Source organism: Uranotaenia lowii, chromosome 3 (assembly GCF_029784155.1).
Source record: "Uranotaenia lowii strain MFRU-FL chromosome 3, ASM2978415v1, whole genome shotgun sequence".
Lineage (NCBI taxonomy): Eukaryota > Metazoa > Arthropoda > Insecta > Diptera > Culicidae > Uranotaenia > Uranotaenia lowii.
The window spans coordinates 146,355,746-146,377,595 of record NC_073693.1 but is presented as its reverse complement, the minus strand read 5'-3'; the positions used below and the strand labels follow the sequence as shown (position 1 = coordinate 146,377,595).

Below are 21,850 nucleotides of genomic sequence, written 5' to 3'. Positions count from 1 at the left end.
AAAATGTCTGCACTGCTACTGAAATTACCATTCAGCAATCATTTTTATTTGAATGCTTAAAACCACAAAAGTATAAGTGCTTAGCTTGTAAAAAAGCATTACAAAGCTTACGAAGTTTCGAATAGTTTTAATTATACTTTCATGACGGAATCGTATGAAAATAATAGTTTAATTCTAACGGAACGAAAGTAACGGAATTATTTTGGACCACCTTTTCTAGCTCTCTTGTAAAGTAACTTATTATGAAAAATAATAATACAATATATTTAGCGTCTGGGCTTCAACTATTTTTGATAAAACATATCATGATTAGTTGCTTTATAACAGAGCTACACATTCAATCTTTTTTTCTGTGTTCGTGACGATTTCGACCTGTACTTTCAACAGCTGAAGTTGCAGGACAATCTCAGGGCAAAAAAAAAACAGCTCAGGAAAACAACTGTCAATTTCGTCTGTAGATTCGAAACGATGTTTTCCTGCAATTTGCAGGGAGTTTTGACATTTTTCTGCGAAAACGTTTCTCCATGTGTTTTATAGTGAATTCAGCTTTCCATTCCCCTGGTTCTGAATTGTTAAATTTTGTAGAATAACGTTTGATTATAAAATTCATAACATTTGAGGAAGGGGCGGTCCATAAATGATGTCACGCAAAATTTGGAAAAAAAATATTCCCCCCCCCCTTTTCACATATTGTCACAACTTCCGTCATCCCCCCCCCTCCTTTTGTATAACGTCACGTTTTCAAAACCTCAATCCCGTAGGAAAATTTTATTGAATTTAGGATAAAATTATTTGTTATTTTTAAATTGCGACCCAGAGATGGGTCTTGACTCAAACATTCAGTCAGCGAAACTTTCCGATAGACATCGACACTCAACCAGTATAATATTCATACGCCAGGTTGGTCTCCTGTAGTAGAATGTTAATACATGGGCCCCGGAGAGGCGCAAGATGTGGGTTCAAGTCTCACCGGGAGACAAGGCGAATTTTTTTTCGCATGTTTTTCAACATCGATTTTCTCTTATCTAGTCCCTGAAATTTTATCTAAGTTGGATTCATTTCTCTACAAAAAAAATTATTTGTTATTGTTTTGCCTTTTTTTGTAACAATTTGTGATGTCACGTTCAAGCTGACCTCCTTCCGCCCATGTCACAAATTGTCACAAAAATCGAAACCCTTTCTCCCCCCTAACGCGTGACATAATTTATGGACGGCCCCTAAGGAGAGAAGCACAGCTGCGGAAAGTGAAAAACGAGATATCTCGTATTTGGTCTGAGATGTGTAAAATAGTCATAAGACCTCATCGAATAGTCAGTTCAATTGTTTTTTTTTATTATAGATTAGAAATATGTTAATATAAAGATGGGATTGGAAAAGTACAACCAAAATTCGAAAAATATGCACAATATTTACTATTAATATAATTTGAAATAACTCAGATATTTGAAAACCAATTTTAACGGCATCTTTATATAAATAGCTAGACTATGGATCAGTGTAAATATGTTTCAAAATTTAGAAAAATGTCTTAAAACTGCAACCTAAAAGGAATGAAAGTCAATTTCCCCAATGCTTATGAAATTTTTATAAAAATTGTCAAAACAAATTTTCTCATCCAAGATTTTTTTCTTAAAACAAAAGTTGTTTGTAATCATAAAACTGAACTTCTGTGATTTTTTCAACAAAAAATGGGGTGCTAGATGGTAAAATTCAAAACAAAATAGAGTAGAAACAGTAGTTATTGAACAGGTACCAGATATTGAACACTAGTAAAACATTAACCAATTAAAACAATGATATACAGTAGAAAAATTAAACAAAAATCGTTGTGTCACTGTTGAATCATTTTCTATCTCTGTTCAAATTTTTATCAAGAATTTTGGACTCTTTGAGCCACAATCTGCGAAACAAGAATATTTGTTCGAATTTCGACATGATTTTTTGACTAGATGAAGAAAACGCCCGTTTTTTATGGGGAGATAAATTGTATTAAAAACAAATAAATCTTTGAAGTAATATCATCACTGTTTTCCAATAAGTCTTCTTTTAATTTCTTGTAGAGTGGCAGCCTTTACTATCTGTGTTTTCTTAAAATTATATAAATTAAAGTATTAAATCATTGGATCACCGAAAACGCCAATGTTTCAATTATTGAACGTTCGGTCTTGCCATATCCGTTTCGGAAAGAAATGCATGTACCGATTATTGAACAAACATTGGTTGGGTGCTTGGAAATGTAGACAAACTATTTCTTGGTTGCTAGCTCAACTCAAATTGCCCCGGCAAGGTATTTTTTTGAATGAAATACCCCTACATTTACACAATGATTTCCAATGTTTACGTGTTCAATCACTGAAACACTGACTGTTCAACATTTGAATCATCGTCTTCAATAATTGGGAAAAAAAACAATTTTTAATAGAAAGGCTTTAATCATGGTTTTAAAACAAACTTCTGCTAAGAAATCATATCGATTCGAAGCAGTGGGACAAGTTTTAACTACACTATAAAAATTTCATCCAAAAAACCTTTCGTTATTCTTTGAGGACCACATATTCTAAGAATCCCAAAGATGGTGTTCAATAAAAAGCGTTCTTACCCTTTTTCGATCGTCTTTTAACATAAAACTCGCAACTGATAATCAATCATTTTTCCAAATTTTTACGATTGGATGTATAAAACGATTTGAAGTTGGACATTCAGTTGATCTGTCGATTAGACATAAATAAATGAATAAAAAAAAAGGGCAATATGCGATTTAATCAATTCTAATATTTTGTTTTATTTTTTTTCTACCAAAAGCTGACTTCAAAATGCAATGCTCCAAACAACAATTGAAGCAAAATCAAACTGAGAAAACTTTCAATTTTCAAATCTGGTTCACAACTTTTAATAATTGATGTAAGGTTTTTTTCCTTACTCTCTATTTTAATTTTTTCCTGATTCTGTTTTCTCTGTGGTTAACCCCTCCAGCCGTGGGAAACTGGAGAAATTACTGTTTTATTTACACACTTTCAATACAATTTTTAAAGGGATTTTCACTTCACAGGAAGCATTCCTCCCTACTTTAAATGCATTTCAATTACTAGCTTAAATCGAAAAATATTTTAACATTTAAATTTTTTTTTTGCTGAAAAAAAATATTTTTGTTAGCATGAAAACTAACAGACACATTAAAATTGTCTCTTAAATCAAGTCATTAAAATTAAGTCCAGCAAAACATATGGTCCTTTTAATTATGATGAAGTTTTTTGAAACTTCTATAAAGATTAAAAAATTTAAGAAACGCGAAAACAAATCTCAAACAAGAAATGTCAAACTCCAGTATTCTATAACTAAGAAACCACTGCACCGAATTCTATATTTTCAATATCTTATAGTTATGCAAATGATGTGTTAATTTTTCTAGAATATAGTTTCACTTTTAAATTTATAACATTTGAATTATGCTTTTAAGTATAGCACACTCCCGGCAAACGAAAAATAAGAAATCTCTATTTTGGTCAGCAATGTGTTAATATAAAAAATTAAAGGGTTGGAAAAGGTTTTAAAATGCTAATGTGAATTTCAAAAAGCATCAAAATCAAAATCTGTCTAAAATTCGACAGAAAATTTCCAAAAACTCGTAAACTTGGACAAATATACAAACAATTCAAACTGAAATTTCAACTTTCACTTTTTCCACATATTTATGAGGTGAGTAAAACCGTTTCCTGCCCTGTGAACTCTGTCTCCTGTATGGGAAAAAATCCCCTCGATCATTGTCACCAATTTGTTTTAAAAGTCATACCTCGCTCGTCGATCACTGACTGTTCGGTTTATTCGGGTTCATAATCTGCTATCAATATCGACTATCGCGGGGGCCATTAACAATTAGCAATCAGCGGGTGAATGAGTGAGCAATGGCCGACCTACTTGCGCTCTCGTTTGCATTCGGGCGGGCACATCAAAGTTTCGCCGAGGAGCCCTACAATGGGCACCTCCTATCTCGGCCTGGCCACGTTTTCCGCTGTCGATGCATATGCATTTGCAAAAAAGTTAAACAAAATTCCCGCCAGGACAAATTGCACTGCTTCAAGTTGGCGCAAAAAAGAAACGGGACAGGGAGAAATGGCTAACCTCTAATCAGATTTATTATAAAGTGGCAAATAAACATGATTGAGTAAATTGAATAGTATATAAATAAACACAAACATGTCGCTACCCCGGAACATGAACCGAAAGGAGCCGGAAAACGGACAATCAAAAACTCAAACGAAACGTTGTAAATAAATAATAAAACACCTCTCATTACCGGACTGATTGGTATCTAAATGGCAAAACAAGGGTCTCTTAATAGTGCTAGCCAGTTGTAACATCTTGAGGAGGAGCAGAGTTTTCTCTTGCTTGCAGACTCCTAGCCGTAAAACGAGAAGATGAATTTGCATATTCTGATGTGGTGTGAATTAAATGACATCCCTTTAGGTCTTTTCGTGTTACAAATTAGTATTTTTAGAAGACTTTATTATAGAAATAAGAAAAACTTTTCAACCACTTTTAGTGAAACACTTAAAACTTAATGTTCGATCAACTTTTATAAAGATTCATATTCAAATCGAAGGGTTGAAGATTTAAATTTCGCATCAGGAACGAGAGGGTCAACTTGAAGAGACACGTTTGCTTGTTGCTGATGCAGTTGATCTTCCCGTGTCTGCCGAGATGCACGAGAAAGCAATAATTGTGTGCAAGTTTCGCGGAATGTCTTTTATTTATTATTTTCGCGTCTTCTTTGGCCTCTGCTGCCTCTTGTTGGGCGTTCGCAGGATTTTGTTGTTATAGTCTGTCTGACTAGCTAGAGCTACTAAAGCGCAACAACACGATCGAGCTCTCAAGGTTATGTTTGTTTTTCCGGCATCTGAGAGCGTCGCCCCCGTTTTTCGAAGACCGATTTAAAAAGGGAACTTCATCGATACGAAAGTCGGCGTGGAGAGTGAATTAGAGAATGGGATCGGTGTATTTTTAGAACCTGATAAAAACGGGTCGAAAGGAAGGCCTTGTTTCAGCAGTTAACATTAGTGTGTGTTTTTTCAGTGTTTCTACTTTTTCACAATAATTCCCATGTGATTTGAATATGGTTAAAAGTTGGGCTCCTCAAAATTGTCCGATGATAAACTAAAACTGTCCGTTGAACTAAAATTTTAATGGTGTGAATCCCAGATTTAATCAAAATTCAAGAAAAAAAAAGTTAAAAAAAAAGCATTGACTATTTTTGCCCTTGGATTTATGCAATTTCTCGGACATCCCACATTTGCCAGATAACTCAATCTTCTGGATACTGGATACTGGATTCTCTGTAGAGTCGGACGAGCTCGTGGTTCATATTTCGCTTCAACACTCCGTTCTCCTGCACGCCGCCAAAGATGGTTCTTAACACTCGTCGCTCAAATACTCCGAATGTACGCAGGTCCTCCTAAAGCAATATCCATGTCTCGTGCCCGTAGAGGACAGCCTGTCTAATGAGCGTCATATACAGGTTACACTTCGTGCGAGGGCTAAGTCTTCTCGACCGCAGTTGCTTGTGGAGTCCATCGTAGTCCATAGGTTTTAGAAAACAAGTCGGCAACCTCGGACCTAGATATTTGTAAACTCTTCGCTGACAAATTCCGTAGTATTTTTGATTCTGGTTCAATATCCACGGACCAGTTGCCTATTGCGGCTAGTAATGTCCCACGTCAGAGCACCTTCTTTCATTATATCGTAATCAATGACGATACCATCTTGAAGGCGACTGCTAAGCTGAAATCCAGTGTTTCTGCAGGTCCGGAAGGCATTCCAGCGACTTTCCTAAAACGATATACATACATATATCACATATGCTGACGCCTATAAATCGAATCTTCCAAGAATCGCTCACGGAATTCACGTTCCCTTCCGTTTGGAAAGAGGCTTACATAATTCTGGTCTACAAAAAAGGTGACAGGAAGAATGTTAACAATTATCGCGGTATTTCTGCCCTATGTGCGATCGCCAAACTGTTTGAGCTGGTTGTATTAGATCCATTTTTCCCGATTCGCAAATTTTATGTCTCTAATGAACAACATGGATTCATGCCTTAGCGCTCTACGACAACAAACTTGTTGACGTGCAAGACAGCTTTGCCAGAGGATCTCAAACCGACGTAATCTACAACGACCTGATCGCAGCTTTCGACTAGGTAAACCACAAAATAGCCATAGCCAAACTTGATCGTATCGATATTTGCGGCTCTTTAATGGAATGGTTCCAAAGTTACCTGTAAGGACGGAAACTTATTGTATAATCAGGTGAATCTTTTTCCAATCAATTACCTGCCTCTTCTGGAGTACCCCAAGGGAGCCACCTAGGACCTATAATATTCCTGATCTACTTCAATGACGTGCTGCTGCTTCTCGATGGACCAAAACTGGCGTAAGCCGAAGACTTGAAATTGATTTAACCCATCAACAGCCCCGAAGATGTCAACGTCTTGCAGAGCCAGTTGAACATCATCGTCGCCTGGTGTGATGTTAATTGCGTTCCCTTGAATCGCAACAAATGTACGGTAATTTCGTTTTCACGCAAGCGCTGATTATTTTCTGGAACATGAGGCAGTTGCACGAGTTGAGCATGTGAAAGACCTTGATGTGATCCTGGACAAACGGCTGGATTTCAAGATCCACATAAACTACATCGTCGATAAAGCTACCAGATGCCTGGGTTTTTTATTCCGCATGACAAAAGACTTTAAGGATATTTATTGTCTCAAGTGTCTTTACTGCAGCTTGGTTCGATCGTCCCTCGAATAGATATGCCTGTATGGTGCCCCTACTATCAAAATGGCTCGGAGCGTATCGAGGCCATCCAGAGGTGCTTTTGCGGTTTGCTCTCCGAAACCTGAACTGGCAAGACCCGTTCCGACTTTCCAGCTACGAAAGCCGCTGCCACCTTATCGACATCGACACGCTGCAGGCCCACCGGACCGCAACACGGGCTTCTATTGTCGCCGATCTGCTTTCGTCGAGATACGACTGCCGCACACTGCTAGAAGCACTTCAACTCAGCGTACGATCTCAAGGCTTGAGAAATCGTGATCTTCAGCTCTTTGCTCCTCTTCGACAGAATAACCACGGAGTTAATACAGCGCTAATTGGTGCAATAAGGACGTTTAACTGTTTATCCGATCATTTTGATTTTGACGTTTCGAGGGAATTATTCCGAAGTAGAATCCTTAGTGCTTTAAATATAGTATAGGGTTAATTTCGTGTAATTGTAGTTTGTCTTTAATTTTTAACATTTTGATCAATATGTGATCTGTTAATGAAAATTAACAAACAGTAGGCACGATTTTTGCTGATCATTCGACTCCGGATCTCAATGATGGTGTCGTTTCAATAATAATTTTCACTACCTTTTTGAAATTTCCAAACTTTTTGAATTTTCCAAAACATGTTTAACTAACAATCCATGCTAATAACAGAAAAAGTCGGGTAAACAGCCTGCATTTACACATATTTTTTTCAATTTAACTTGAAAACACTCCGAAAAAAAGAAGAAAAGTAGTTTTTTTGCATAAATGAAGTTAATTATAGAATTTTGAAATAATGACAAATACGTCAAAGCAATAAAAAATTTTGTTCTCAATGAAAATATTAATGTGTCTAAGTCTATTATTTTAGTTGTCTCCAACCACTATCAAATGCCGAAGAAAGAATTTCATTATTGAGCTTCTGCTTTGCACAATATGCTGTGAATCACAAGAAATCTTGAAGAGCAAAAGTACGAACCACAAATGGGGCAAAAGTACGAATGATATTTAGGGTCCATAAAAGTTTATCTGAACAGAAAGTTCTTACTTTTTAAAAAATACACTGGAAACATTTGCGCATATTTTTGCATTTACCATCACCTGCTCACGCAAAAAATTGCTCGAACACGATGAGAACTGGATTTAGTAAATCTGTTGAATATGAACAATTAGTGGAGGACTCCGAATTCGCGCGGGTTATTCGCCCATGTATAAGATTTGTATCAGAAACGAACACAGAAGCTGCTGCTGAAAACAAAGATTAATTTGAAATAATTTTAAACTTGACCTCAACCAGAAATATGTAGTTTTGATGAGTCGTACTTTTATCCCACATTATTCGTACTTTTACCCCAGTGCACAGTGGAGATTTTCAAGCCATTTGCTGTTAGTGGCTCATTTTGCCTCTTTCTTCCTAAACTTATGACATTTTTCAAAGAAATGCTGTCAAACAAAGTGTAATACAACAATTTTTCATCATGAATGATAATTTTTGGTGGATTCATTCATTCTCGAGCTGATCGTGTTTTTTATCGTGTCGCTTTTTTGCACTAGAATGAATAGAAACGGCTAAATATCCCCAACTTTCCCTAGCTTGTTTTAAATTTGTGCATAAATTTCATTGTTACAACCGAACAATTCACATACGGAATGCAAAAACCTAGCGATTTAGAGTAAAATTTGTTGCTGAATAGAGTGATGTACACCGCTTAGAACTCGTCTTACGAGGATAGTCGTAATCACTCCGATATCCCCTAAATTCATGCTTTTTATTCGAAAAATTTATTGTAACAAACGAGAATGCAATTGAACAGATGCAAAAAACATTGAATCAGGTGGCAAACTCATTACTGAATCGGATTGATAAACACCGCTTAACACTCATTTGACGAGGAAAGTCTCATTTTCCCCATTTTTTCTTAATTAATTCATAAACTCATACAATGTGTAAAAAAAACTCGAAGTAATAAATTAGAAAGCATTAGAAAAGGTACAAAACATGTGTAAAAATGACTGATGAATAAAATAATGATCACCGCTAAATTGTTGTTGATGAATGCGGTCCTAATTGTCTCAATTTCTCCTAAATACCTGCAATATATTAAAAAAAAAATTTTAACATTCTTGAATGCATCAGAAAGTGCAAAGAAACAATTGAATCATGTGGAATACTTATTGTTTAACAGAATGATGTAAACAGCGAAACGTTTAGTTGACGAAAAAAGCCTGGAACGCCTCCTTTTCCCCTAAATTTTAACGATATTTTGTTGAATTGATATTTGATATTGGTTTCTGCAGTGGTGGGTTAAAGGTACTTTTCGATAGCAGTTGAGCATTTTCACAGCTGCTATCAAATCCTTCCTTCGATTATCTTCGTTTTTTTTTTAGAAAAGAGATAAAAGTCTATGGATTGAAATGCTGTTTTTGGTTTTTTGGAAAACCAACTGTAAAAACGTCTTAAAATATGATAGAATGGAAGAGTGGGGAATCATGGGCCACTTTTTTTCGTTGTTCCATAACTTCTTTATTATAAAAGATATAATGAAAATAAAAAATGGTATGGTTTTCTAAATTTTCAAGGTATTATAAGGTATTTTTTTAAACTTTTAAATAAGTTATTTTCCCCCAATTCTGACTGTTTTTAAAAAAGCAATATTTTTTGGATTTTGAAAAATGGCGCGGAATCGTGGGCCACTAAATCTAAATTGACCAAATATCATGCAAAGTTTATGAGTTGACGCAAAACTGTGATTTCATAATTCATTTCGTTATTTTAAAGCAATTTCAGATAGTGAAATAAAAAAGAGAGCTGTGTATGATCGAATAGATTTCAAAACCTGACTCGCGATCGTTTTGCAAAATTTCTTATATCGGATTGACAAAATATTTTTCATAACTCTTCATTTGGCATAAGAAAACATTACAGTTAGGAAAAATGTGTTTTAAGTTCTGAATGTGTATAAAAACCCTAAAAATATAGGTGGTTCAAAATGTGTGGCCCACGATTTCCCACAAGCTACGATTTCCAAATTAGTTGCGTTTATGTGACTTGTTGATGTTTCATCAAAAATTCCTTTTCCACGTGAAAGATCATGACAAAACTGAGATCATAAGCGTATGAGCATATTTTTGTTATCAACTTTAGGTTCCCCAAAGATGCAATTAGCGGGTGTTTTATTTAATTATGTAAGAGAATTTTTATAACTTTTTTTAGCTTGATAAATAATAGAAACATATGATGCGTGTTTAAGTCAACAACATATAGAAATATATGCTCACGCGAAGCAACGACGATGACAGTTGGTTTGAGATTTTTATCTCAGCACTCATTTGAAATGTTGAAAGTGGCCCACGTTTCCCCATGGCCCAGGATACCCCACTCTCCCCTACTAATGTCGTACTTTTATCGAACCCTACACCATTTATTTATAGAAGAGAGTGGAGTAATGTGGACCATGGGGAAACGTGGGACACTCTGAATATATCAGATGTGTTTTTAGATAAAAATTTCAACCCAACTGTCATCGCCGTCGCTTTGCGTAAGCATATTTTTCTATATGTTGTTGGTTTAAATCCGCATCATATGCTTCTTTTATTTATCAAGCTTAAAAAATTTACTAACATAACGAAATAGAAACCCACAAATTGCATCGATTTTTTCCCTTTTTAATAGGAATTTAACCCATTAAGGCCATTCTTCCTCGTAAATTGCATCGATGGGAACCTAAAGTTCATAACAAAGTATGCTCCTATTTTGTCATGTTCTTTCACGTGGCAAGGGAATTTTGGATGGAACATCAATAAAAGACACACACGCAACCAATTTGCAAATAATAGCTTGTGGGGAATCGTGGGCCACATTTTGTGGGGTATCGTGAGCCACCTATATTTTTATGTTTTTATACACATACAGAACTTAAAATAGGTTTTTCCTATCTGTTAAAATTATTGGTGCTAAATGAATCAAAGCAATCGAAAGATTCCTTTTAATTCAACCACGGTAAAAGGAATCTTTCGATTGCTTTGATTCAGTTGAATCATTCAACCAAGTAGGCTCATACCACAACAGAGTGTGCTAAATGAATATTTATGAAAAATATTTTGTCCATCCTTTAAAAGGAATTTTGCCGAAACGTTCGTGAGAAAGATTTTTGAAACTTTTCGATCATACACAACTCTCTTTTTAATTTCCTTATCTGAAATTACTTTAAAATAACGAAATGAATAAAGAAATTACAGTTTTTCGTCAACTCATAAACTATGCATATTATTTGGTAAATTTGGAATTGGTGGCTCACGATTCCCCACCATTTTTCAAAAGCTAAATAAATATTGCTTTTTTAAACAGTCAGAAGTTGGGGAAAATAACTAATTGAAAATTTAAAATAAAAATCCTTATGATACGTTAGAAATGTAAAAAACCATATCATTTATTTTTTAATTTTATTCTTAATGAAAGAAGTTATGAAGCATAGAAAAAAAGAGGCTAATGATTAAAATATAGTTGTGAGCCGTTCAAATGTTCTAAAATTTATGAGTAAAAGGTTGAAGTGTGTAAAAACTACAATCGAAAAATTATAGAAGTATGGGGATACATTATATCTTTTTGAAAAATAGCAGATCGCCGTCTTTTGCAATTTCTGACAGCGTGAAGTTTCAAGTTTATATGCTCCAAAAGTAAGAACGATACATGGGTCCGTAGATGAACCAGAAGCGTTTTCGTGAGACTAAAAAATGGGTTTTTTTCAGGTTACAGGAGTCTTGATCCTTTACTAAAGGAGACTTGATCCATTCAGGGTGCCCTGACCCAAGGCAAAAATTTAGAAAAATTCGAAGACAAAAGGTCCATTGACTGTTTTTGCCACATTAGTTCTCATTTCACAGTTTGTAAGTATTAGACAAAGAGAATTAGAAATGTTTGTCTATTACCCTATAGTCATTACATACTTTTAGGCTCAGTTTTCTAGTTTTTAGATAAATACAGTATTTTGAGTTCTTTTGCACAGACTATTATTGGATAAACATTAGTTAATCTCATGATAACCAATGATTACGATCCATTCAGAAGAGAAATACATCTTTTTGGACTCTAGGGGTCAATTTTACCCATAACTTACATTTTGGTTAACTTCTTTTTAAAAAAAAATGAGAGTTTACTATTGCTTTGAAAATATGACATTATGAAGTTCATATTGTACTCTTGCGATTGACATGTTGGAATAAATATTTTAATTAAAATTTGTTCATGAAAGAAACATTTTCAAGTGAAATAAAAAAAATCTTCAAATCACATTTTTTTAAATTTATCAAAAAAAGTTTAAAAAAATTCGAAAAATAAAATTTTTAATATTTGTTGAGCAAATAAAAGCTGTTTGCTCAACAGGCATATTTTAGCATATTTTTCTAGAAAATTTGATATTTGTAAGACATTTTTGATTCAAGATATAACGAAGGAATCAAGTATCCCCAAGGATCATCTTTTTTTCGTCTCACGAAAATGCTTCTAATTTATCTACGGGTTGATGTATCGATATAACTATTAAATCATATAAAGACGGCGAGTTGCTAAATTTTCCCAAAAAGATATGATGAAAATAATAAAAGGGGATCAAGTATCCCCATTCTCCCATACCTTAAGGATCATTCCATGTTATCTATATTGTAGGAATAAATCTCATCTTCACGATGCAGTTCCGGAGATGTCCTAAAAATAGCACTGATAAAGTCTGGAACGATATTTTCGGAAAAATCGTCGGAGGCATTTGAAACTAACTGAAAAACCTTGAAAATCAAATTTTTTGTGTTGTTGCTTAAGTTCCATAAAATGTAAGATCAGATAAATTAGTAAGCAGGGTTACGGTTTTAAAACATTGTTAAAAAGTACGGGAACTTTATTGTCTAAGTTTCTTAAATCAAACAATCAAGAAATCAATCAACTTTACTGTTACCCTGTAAACAGATCAAATGGAAACCTTTACAAAAACGAATATCTCTGTGTACTATCATAAAATAAATATAAAAATTCTACTGAAATCTCTAAACAGTTGATTTTTTTTTCGAAAACATAAAGTGTGGTCTAGAAGAAAGTTTTTTTTTCGTTTTTATCTAATTCATTTGAATTTCACTTAGTTTTCATTTTTAACATCCCTTTTCCTTTTCCTTTTATCCTTTTTTTCAGATATGGCTAATTTGATCACAGTTCGTCTACAGCGCAATCAAGGTCAGCCTTGGGGATTCCGTCTTCAGGGTGGCAAGGATTTCTCCTCTCCATTGGTTCTTCAGAGGGTAAGTACTCACTCAGTTAAAATGTATTTTTATATTTCAAACCTGAAACGGTATCCCAGTGGAGCAGCAAGTTAAGCCAATGAACCTTCATCCATAAATCTCCCAGCGGTCCCGATCCGAAGTTACGAAATCGTAGCTAACGAAAGCCAATTCTATTGCCTTCAGCCACGCAAATGCTTAATAATCTTTATTAATCAATAAATTCTGAATTAAAAATTAGCGACTCAAGCTCGCTCGCATGAATTATTTGCATAATGACGGTAGACGGTCCCATACATTGAACTTACGAACTGTGGTGGCTAAACCCTGTGTGGACCACGCCATCCAGTAGAGAAAAACCTCCCCTGAAGGGCAATAAAATCGGTTAGGAGCACTGTTTATGGTTCCCCCGGCCGGCCGAGCGGCAAGATCCCAAGAGTTGTGATCAGCCCGATGTAAACTAGACCATTCAAACGATAAAGTCAGCTTTCGATTTCCACATCATAAAAATAAAGAAAACAAAGTAGAAAAAAGTACCAAATGGGACTGACTGACTGGGTGGAGCGAGACTTCTTTGAACCCCCATAATAAGGGATTGTATTGATCGGTTAAGTGAGGGGCCTGAAAGCTCCCGCAAGTGGTTGTCGTAGGTTTTTAGTCTACCACTTGTAAGTGTATAAAGTTAGAAGTCAACCTGAAAACTTTGTCAACCATCTTTTGAAATTTAAGAAGATTTTTAAACTTTCATGTAAATACCTTATTAATGATGAGTTTTGTGCAATCTTTACTGATCTTATCCTGGACTCAGGATAATGAAAATCAAGAATACGAATGGATCTGGTAAATAAATTTGTTTGAAACGGAAGGCTAGAATGTCTTCGTTCGGACCAAAATGAACAACAAGATACTAGATATGTCGGTTTATTTGGTTTGAGGTTATTTTCTGGAAACAATCTCTAGAGGTTTTTTTTATTTATAGTAATTGGTATAAATAGTAAAAAACCACTAGAGAATTTTTCGACTATACGTTGTTTATTTATAGTAATAGCCAAGCAGTCTTTTTAATCCGAACTTAGAAATTACTTTGTTAAGTAAATTAACAAAGGACAGATACATTATTTTTTTCCTGATGATGGTGCCAACAAGCACCGAAACGTTGAACAAATAATAAATTTCTAAGTTCGAAAGACTGACTGCTATTACTATAAATAAACAACGTACAGTCGAAAAGTTCTCTAGTGTTTTTTTTTTCAACCTCATAAGTCGTCAAGTTTGTTTTTGTTACCAAAAAGATAAGTTGTTTCCAATTTCATTGCTTATGTAAACTGCAAAGCTGTACTAAAGTTTCATATTTTTTCCTGTAAATTTGCTGTACCGTTATTTAGATTAAACTTTCACATTTTACTGGTTATTTTAAGTTGAAAAATAAAGTGCACTTTCGTTTTTTTTGTAATCCAAAAAAAACTACTCTGAACGTGAAATCTCTAGAACAGGTGCGCTGTTGAAATTTAATCTCCTAGCAACAACCCGCCACGAGACACGTGAAGCAGCTGTTCTCCTCAAATATCCCACATCGTTCATGATCTCCCCCAGAACCCCAACGTCTGGTGCCGGCTCTTTGGCTGCTCCGATCAATCATAATTACTGCCGCGACAGATCGGTTACCAGAGTGAATAAATTAAATCGCCACTGAATCGTCCAACCGCATTTGACTTGCATTTGGTCAACGTCGGCACGGTCGCCATATCACGACGGTTAATCTGCTGTCAGATCTAATCTTCATTACAACCGCCTGAATGGCCCACCCTCTAGTGCTATCTCTTTCTTTCTCCACACCAAACCCCGAGTTGCTCCCATTCGATCGTGTAAATTAGAAGGAGTATTAACTACTCCTTTTACTACGCGATCAAGCTCAAGCAAATTCGGTATGTAAGTTAAAAAAAAATTGTGTTCATACATCAACTAGGTACATGGTCGATAAATGATGCAATTTTCCGCCAGGTTCTAATTGCCTCACCTTCGTTCTTCGTCAAACTCTGTCCCCAGCCAGTCAGCTAGCCAGCCGTCGACCATTAGAGTAAAGTTTACCCAAGCTATGCCCAAACATTGGTACGATATTGCACCCGGGCGTGCGAGGGGCTTATAATAAATTTAAAATTCCGAACGCCTGTCCAGAAAAGCAAACACAGTCGCCTGAAGGGGTTATAAATTTAGTAATCAAATTAAGTTCACTACGAGACATTTGTCGCCACTACTACGTACCTCTTCTAGTTCTAGCGTTCATGGCTCGGTTGATTTCAGTTGAAGCATTGTAAAATAGATGGTGAACTTACGAGTGTTATGAATTATCGGTAGAAATCAACATTGATCAACTTTTTTAACAAAATTAGAACTAAGAATTGGAATTTTTTAAACTCATTGAAGAAATAGTTTGTCAATGCTCGAAAAGTTTTTTCCAGTTTCGATTAAGTGTAGTATGGACTTCAGCAACCTACAATCATTATCTTCAACCATCTAGAAGCCATTTTTTATTCGACGAAAAATTTTACAAATTGAGAAGTTTATTACTATAACTTATGAGGTTTTTAAGTTCAATTTTGTTCCTTATTATATACATAATCATATGCTCATTTGTTCAGCCTGTCTTTTTAGTCAATGTTTTTTAGTCCGCCTGTGTTCCTTATTCGGCACTACTTGTTCCTAACGTGAACATATTAGGATTCTAGAGGATTAATTGGCACAAAATTCATGAAATGTACAGTAGAACCCCAGTTATCCAGGGTAGTCGGGGGAGGGACCACCTCTGATAATTGAACCCTCAGATTAAACGAAATACGAAGGGTTCAGGATTCCGACGATCGATTTAGCTCCCGCTCCACTCGTCAAAGATGTCCTACATCACCCAGCTCGAGTGGTCTCACTCGGTGCCGCTAGGTTATATTCTCCCATTGAGAAAACGTCTTACTATAAAGATTTCAAGAATATGGATTCCGAGGCTATATTGCGCGTTCTGGAATCCATCGAATGGGAAGTCATGCTCGATCTTTCTGATCCCAACGCAGCTGCAGAGACATTTACGAATATCCTTAATTACACCATCGATCGCCATGTGCCGAAACGTAGCGTAGGTGCTTATCTACGGGCTCCGTGGGTCACTATTAAAGAACTGCAGCAACTGAAGACAGCTAAAACATGTGCGCTTCGTAACTATAACAAGCACAAGTCGCTCTACGCTCAGAACGAATATCGCTAACTGAATTCGACTTATTAAAAAACCAGTAAGCGCTGCTACCAGAATTATCTTAATCGGCTCCAGCGAAACTTCAAGACCAGCCCGAAAAAATTTTGGAAGCACGTGAAAAATCAGCGGAAAGAAACAGGGCTCCCGTCCACATGTTTCCAGACAACAACACAGCTGCTTCCAATCTCGAAATTTGTGAGGTCTTCGCCAGGAAATTCTCAAGCGTTTTTACCACCGAAGGCATTTCTTCAGAGAAACTAGCCAGGGCTGTCCGGAATATTTTACCTCTAGGTTCATCTTTGAATGGATTCATAATTGAAGATGCAGCCATCTTGAAAGCGACAGCAAAGTTTAAAAATTTTACCTCTACGGGCCCGGATGGTATACCAGCAACTTTTTTGGAGGGTTTTATGCTACTTTTGCTGATTCCAATCAAATATATTTTTCAATCATCGCTGAACAACGCAATTTTTCCCTCACTGTGGAAGGAAGCTCATATGTTTCCTGTCCATGAAAAAGGGGACAAGAAAGATGTTAGCAACTACCGTGGAATATCAGCTCTATGCGCGATATCCAACTCTTTAAACTGGTCGTTATGGATCCTGTTTTCTCGTTTTGCAAGCCTCACATTTCCAACGACCATCATGGATTCATGCCTAAACGATCCACAACTACCAACTAACTGAGCTTCACATCTTTCGTTCAAGACTGCTTTGCCAGGAAGATTCAAACTGACGCCATTTACACTGATCTCTCAGCTGCGTTCGACAAGGTGAAGCATGATATTGCAATCGCAAAGCTCGGACGCTTAGGATTTTGTGGATCTCTACTGGATTGGTTCCTGAGTTATCTAACGGGACGGAAACTATCCGTTCGAACTGGTGAATCCTTTTCCAGGCAACTCCCTGCCCCCTCAGGAGTACCCCAAGGAAGCCTTTTAGGACCGATTATTTTCGTAATCTACTTCTATGACGCACTCTCGCTCCTTGAAGGCACAAAACTTGCTTATGCTGATGACCTGAAACTTTTTCACGTCATAAACAACCATAAACGACTTTTTACCGCCTCATAGACTTGGATACTCGAGCTCTGGTTGTGGCTGACCTGCTGACATCGAGAATAGACTCTCCCACGCTGCTGGAGGCTGTCCTTCTCAGTGTACTACCCCGAGAATTAGGAAACCAGCATTTACAGCTCTACGTTCCCATTCGTCTGAACAACTATAGGGCCAACAGCGCTTTTGTCGGATTCTTAAAAATTTTGAATCGTTTTTCTGCGCATTTCGACTTTGACGTTTCGAGAAATGTGTTCCGAAGACGTGTCCAGAACTGTGTCGAGTGGATTTTACTTTTGATAAGTTATTTAGGATTAAGCAGGGGACTGAGATAAACGGAGAATCATCGTCAATGATCAAACAAATTTTGCAGCCAATGATTGAATTTTTTGCAATTTGTTAGAGAGAATTAGAAGGTTTAAGTTAAAATGAGAGAAAGCAGTGCTCAGAGAGAGTAAAAATGTGCTAATTGTTGCAAATTGTTGCGATTTGTTAGATTTGTGGAATTTTGATCACTACCGTTCCAAATGCAAAGAATTCTCTCTCCACTGCAATTCCTCGGGATTAGGTTATCATTTGGATCAACATGTGATCCGTTGATTTTTTATACAAATAAACAAATATACAAATACACTGACAGACCCTATCCTCTTGTTTTAGAATTGCATATCACCCAGGCGCATAGCTTTCTTTCTACATGGATTTTATTTCTGGCAATGAAATGACCATAAACTTTGCTACTCTCTTTCGAGTATCAGAGCTCCTCTCGCTCTTTATCGCTCCGAATTTTTGGCGAGATACACTCTAAAGTGTTGATGTTGCAAAAGATGTTTATGATCACACAAGAAAACTTCTGCTCAATTTAACAATATGTATTAAATAGCTACAACCATAAACCATGAATTATGCTACTTATCTCTTCTTTTATTATTTAATATTATTCTATGCCTAATTCTCTAGACATGCTATAATTCATTGTTGTATTTGTGCTGTTTTTGAGAAAAGTTTTTACATTTTCCGATGTAATATGTACTGTACATCAAATAACATTCAATAAAATTAAATTAAATAATGTATTAACTTACTTCAAAATATTATTTCAGTTTACGTTTTTATTGGTCAACAGTTTGTCAGTTAGCGATTAACGCTTTAAGCTAAAAGCGATAACTTATCTAGCACATTTAGTCATTTTAATTAGCGATCACTATCTTTGACTGAGTTATCGATTTATTTAGCGGGGCAAATTTTTCAGTTAGAGATGCCGAACACTGCTCATAATATTTCGGAAAGGTACCTATCTTCCAGACGTCGAACTAAACTGTGGAGGCAATAAGTGCCTTGAAGTATGCAATAAACCCCAAACAATAGATAGGGGAGAATGGGGATACTTGAACCTTTTTTTTTATTATTTTCATCAGATCTTTTAGGAAAAAAATTGCCGATAGCCGTCTTTTGCGTTTCCTGAATGCGTATAATATCAAGTTAATATGCTGCAAAAGCTAGATCGATACATGAACCCATAGATGAACTAGAATCGTTTTCGTAGGACTAAATAGGAGACTTGATCCTTGGGTACCTTAAGCTTTGGCAAAAGTCAAGCAAAATCAAATGATAGTGTAGGAAATGATAGTAATGAAAATTAATGTAAAAGGAAATCCTAAAGTAACAATGTGTCCTTCCCCTCGATCGTGCAGTTCGAGCCCCACTGGCAAAAAAATAAATAAAAGAGGGCAAGCCAAGTGGTATAATAACCGTTGGGAATATATTTTTGAGAAAGAGAGAGAGAGAGAGATCACTTTAAAAGAGAGAGATCGTTCAATTTTAGACGAACCAGTTTTGAGAAAGAAGTCGTGTGTAGCAGACGTATAGGTGGAAAACATTTAGTTTAAACGTAGTGAGAAATAAGAAGAAATGGAGAAAATTGAAGGAAGCCCTTCCGCCGGATACGACCATATTACTATTTTGGCCATATTACTTTTCATTTCTAAGACAAAAATAAATCTTAAAGTTTGTCTATACCCTATGGTAATTGCATACAATGCGCAATTTTCTAATTTTTAGATAAAAGCATTTTTTTAGCCCTTTTTATCCGGCAATTATTGGATGAATATTAGTTATTGGATAAATATTAGTAATTTCTTGCTAAACAATTATAAGGATCTATTCAGAAGCAAAATATACCTTTTGGGACTCTAGGGATAAATTAAGCCCATAACATACATTTTGGAAAACTATTCCTCAATTGAGAGTTTACTAATGCTTTGAAAATATAGCATTATGAAGTTCATGTTATGCTCTAACGATTGACATATTGGACTTATTTTTTTTTTATTTTAAGTTTTTCGAGAGGAAAACGTTTTAAAGTGATAAAAAATGATCTTCAAGTCACATTTTGTTAAATTTTTCAACAAAAACATAACTAAAAAAAAAACTTTCAAAATTTTTGATACAACAGCATTGTTGTTCTGTTCTATTTGGCACATTTTTCTAGAACATTTTATCTTCGTGACACACCCCAAGCATATTCTTAATGCACGTGGTGGCGATGTGCAGCCTAGATGTAATTTTTTTCTTCTTCATTCCTTGCTCATTTGTTCAGCACATGGTAATGAATGATTCCTAGATGTGACCCAGATTTTTTTTTGCCAATCGAACAAAACCATTACATGATTTTCATAAATAATACCATATTAACTCGTATTAATGTATTAAATTTTTCAATCCATTTCACCTAAAAGGTTAGTTTTTATTCATATTGATAACATAAAAAAAAGACTAAGATGTTTTCGACAGAAATAAATCGAAAACATTTAGTTGAATATGTGCAAATGTGCCTAACTGAAGGCGTTTCAAGCGCCTATTAAATGTTTAGAAAAACAAAAAAAAACGATGAATATGGACAGACATATGAACTTTGTAGATGGCATTCTTTGAATATAGATAAGGCCGAGTACAGGAAAGTATTCGTTTTTTCAAGAATAAGTAAAAACTAAATAAAATAATCAGAAAGAATTTTCAATTGAGAAAGTACACTGAAGCAATTGAGTGAATTATTATTTCTTCTAGAAATTTTGGTTTGGGCCCAAATAAACAATCAGACTAAATAATTAAATGAAAGGTATGTTTTTGATTTACATATTTTGGCTACGTAAAAGAGACTGAAAACTGCAGAAGCATTAAGGTTTTGCCCGAAAACTTAATATACAATTTGGAAGAACCGAATTTTGCTCGGGCTTATTCTAATTCTCAGTAGATAATCAAACTTAAAAAACAAATTGTGTTGTTAAAAATTTATAATTTATGCTTCCAAAACGATTTTTTGAGCAAATTTCATAAAAATAGTCATGAAAGGTTTTTTGGAATCCCAAAATTCAATTTAACGTCTGCTGCTAAATTTTGATAAATATTTATGTTTTTTTTCCTGATTTTTTAGTAATTCCTAGATTTTGACCAAATTTGCCAGGATATTGCCCGTATTATGGTAGAAAATTTTGAAATCAAATGCTCGGATTCTGCCAGGTTTTTAGATAAAATAGCTCGGCCCAGATACGTGCTGAAAAAAATCTGTCAACCTTATGAAAGTTTATAAAACAAACAGTAACACGTATTAAAATAATTTCTAAGCCTTCAGAATACAATGTCATCTGCGAAAAAGTTAAGAAGCATTGAATTTTCATTTGCCCCAAGAAACGGGACAAATATTAACTTAGAAATAGCTTTTTGTTAACATTTTTGAATGTTTTTCGTACAATGAGAGGTTTTTTTTAAGATATACCTACATATTTTTCTGAGATTTTTGAAAGTTGAAGTTTGCCCCGGTGTATCTTTATTGAAAATTGAGATCTAAATTTAAAAAAGAGTCAGAAGCAAAAAAAAACTTTGAAAGCGGTAGCCCTTCTCAGCGAAATCATCATTTTATGGTTTTGTGTTTTAAATGGTGTGTTTTATATGCAAAATTTAAGAAAAAATATTACTAATCGATCTAATAAAGTTTTGAAAATCGGGTTTTCAATCGATTGTTATTGAACAGATAAAATCATTAAGTTGAAATCTTGAAATCATCCTTCTATCTTGAATGGGGTTGTAGATCATCACCAACAATGTTCAGGAAATTTAAAAAAAAGAACAGAGCATCCAAATGCTGGTATTATAATCCTTTTTGGAAATTTGTTGAATATGATCCTCATCACAAAAAAATAGACATGATTTGAAAACGGGAAGGTAGCATTGATCACTGGAGTAGTTTTGATCAACATTAAATTTGTTCACATAATCATCGATAACTAAGTCTAAAGTTAAAATATCTCATAACTTTTTTCGTCGCTTAAGAACCTACATGATGAGTTTCAAATTGGGAAAAACTTGATTTGTTTTTAAAAATTTCAAATGTTAGTAGGAATGTTATTTCAAAATCTTGAAATATTTATTTTTTAGAAGGTTCGCAAACAAACACCCTTCCTGCTAAATCAAAACGTTTAGAAGCAGCAGG

At 35.1% G+C, this 21,850-nt stretch overlaps 1 protein-coding gene across 17 annotated transcripts in view; it reads left to right on the top strand.

The window, feature by feature from the left end:
* Positions 1–21,850, top strand: part of LOC129751442 (PDZ and LIM domain protein Zasp) — a 261,468-nt gene that overhangs the window by 122,013 nt on the left and 117,605 nt on the right. For all 17 annotated transcript variants that reach the window (XM_055746946.1, XM_055746948.1, XM_055746950.1 and 14 more), the window contains exon 4: positions 12,981–13,087. In XM_055746946.1, coding sequence (XP_055602921.1) covers positions 12,983–13,087 — 105 coding nt within the window. In that variant the 5' untranslated portion in view covers positions 12,981–12,982. The remainder of the gene's footprint in view (positions 1–12,980; positions 13,088–21,850) is intronic.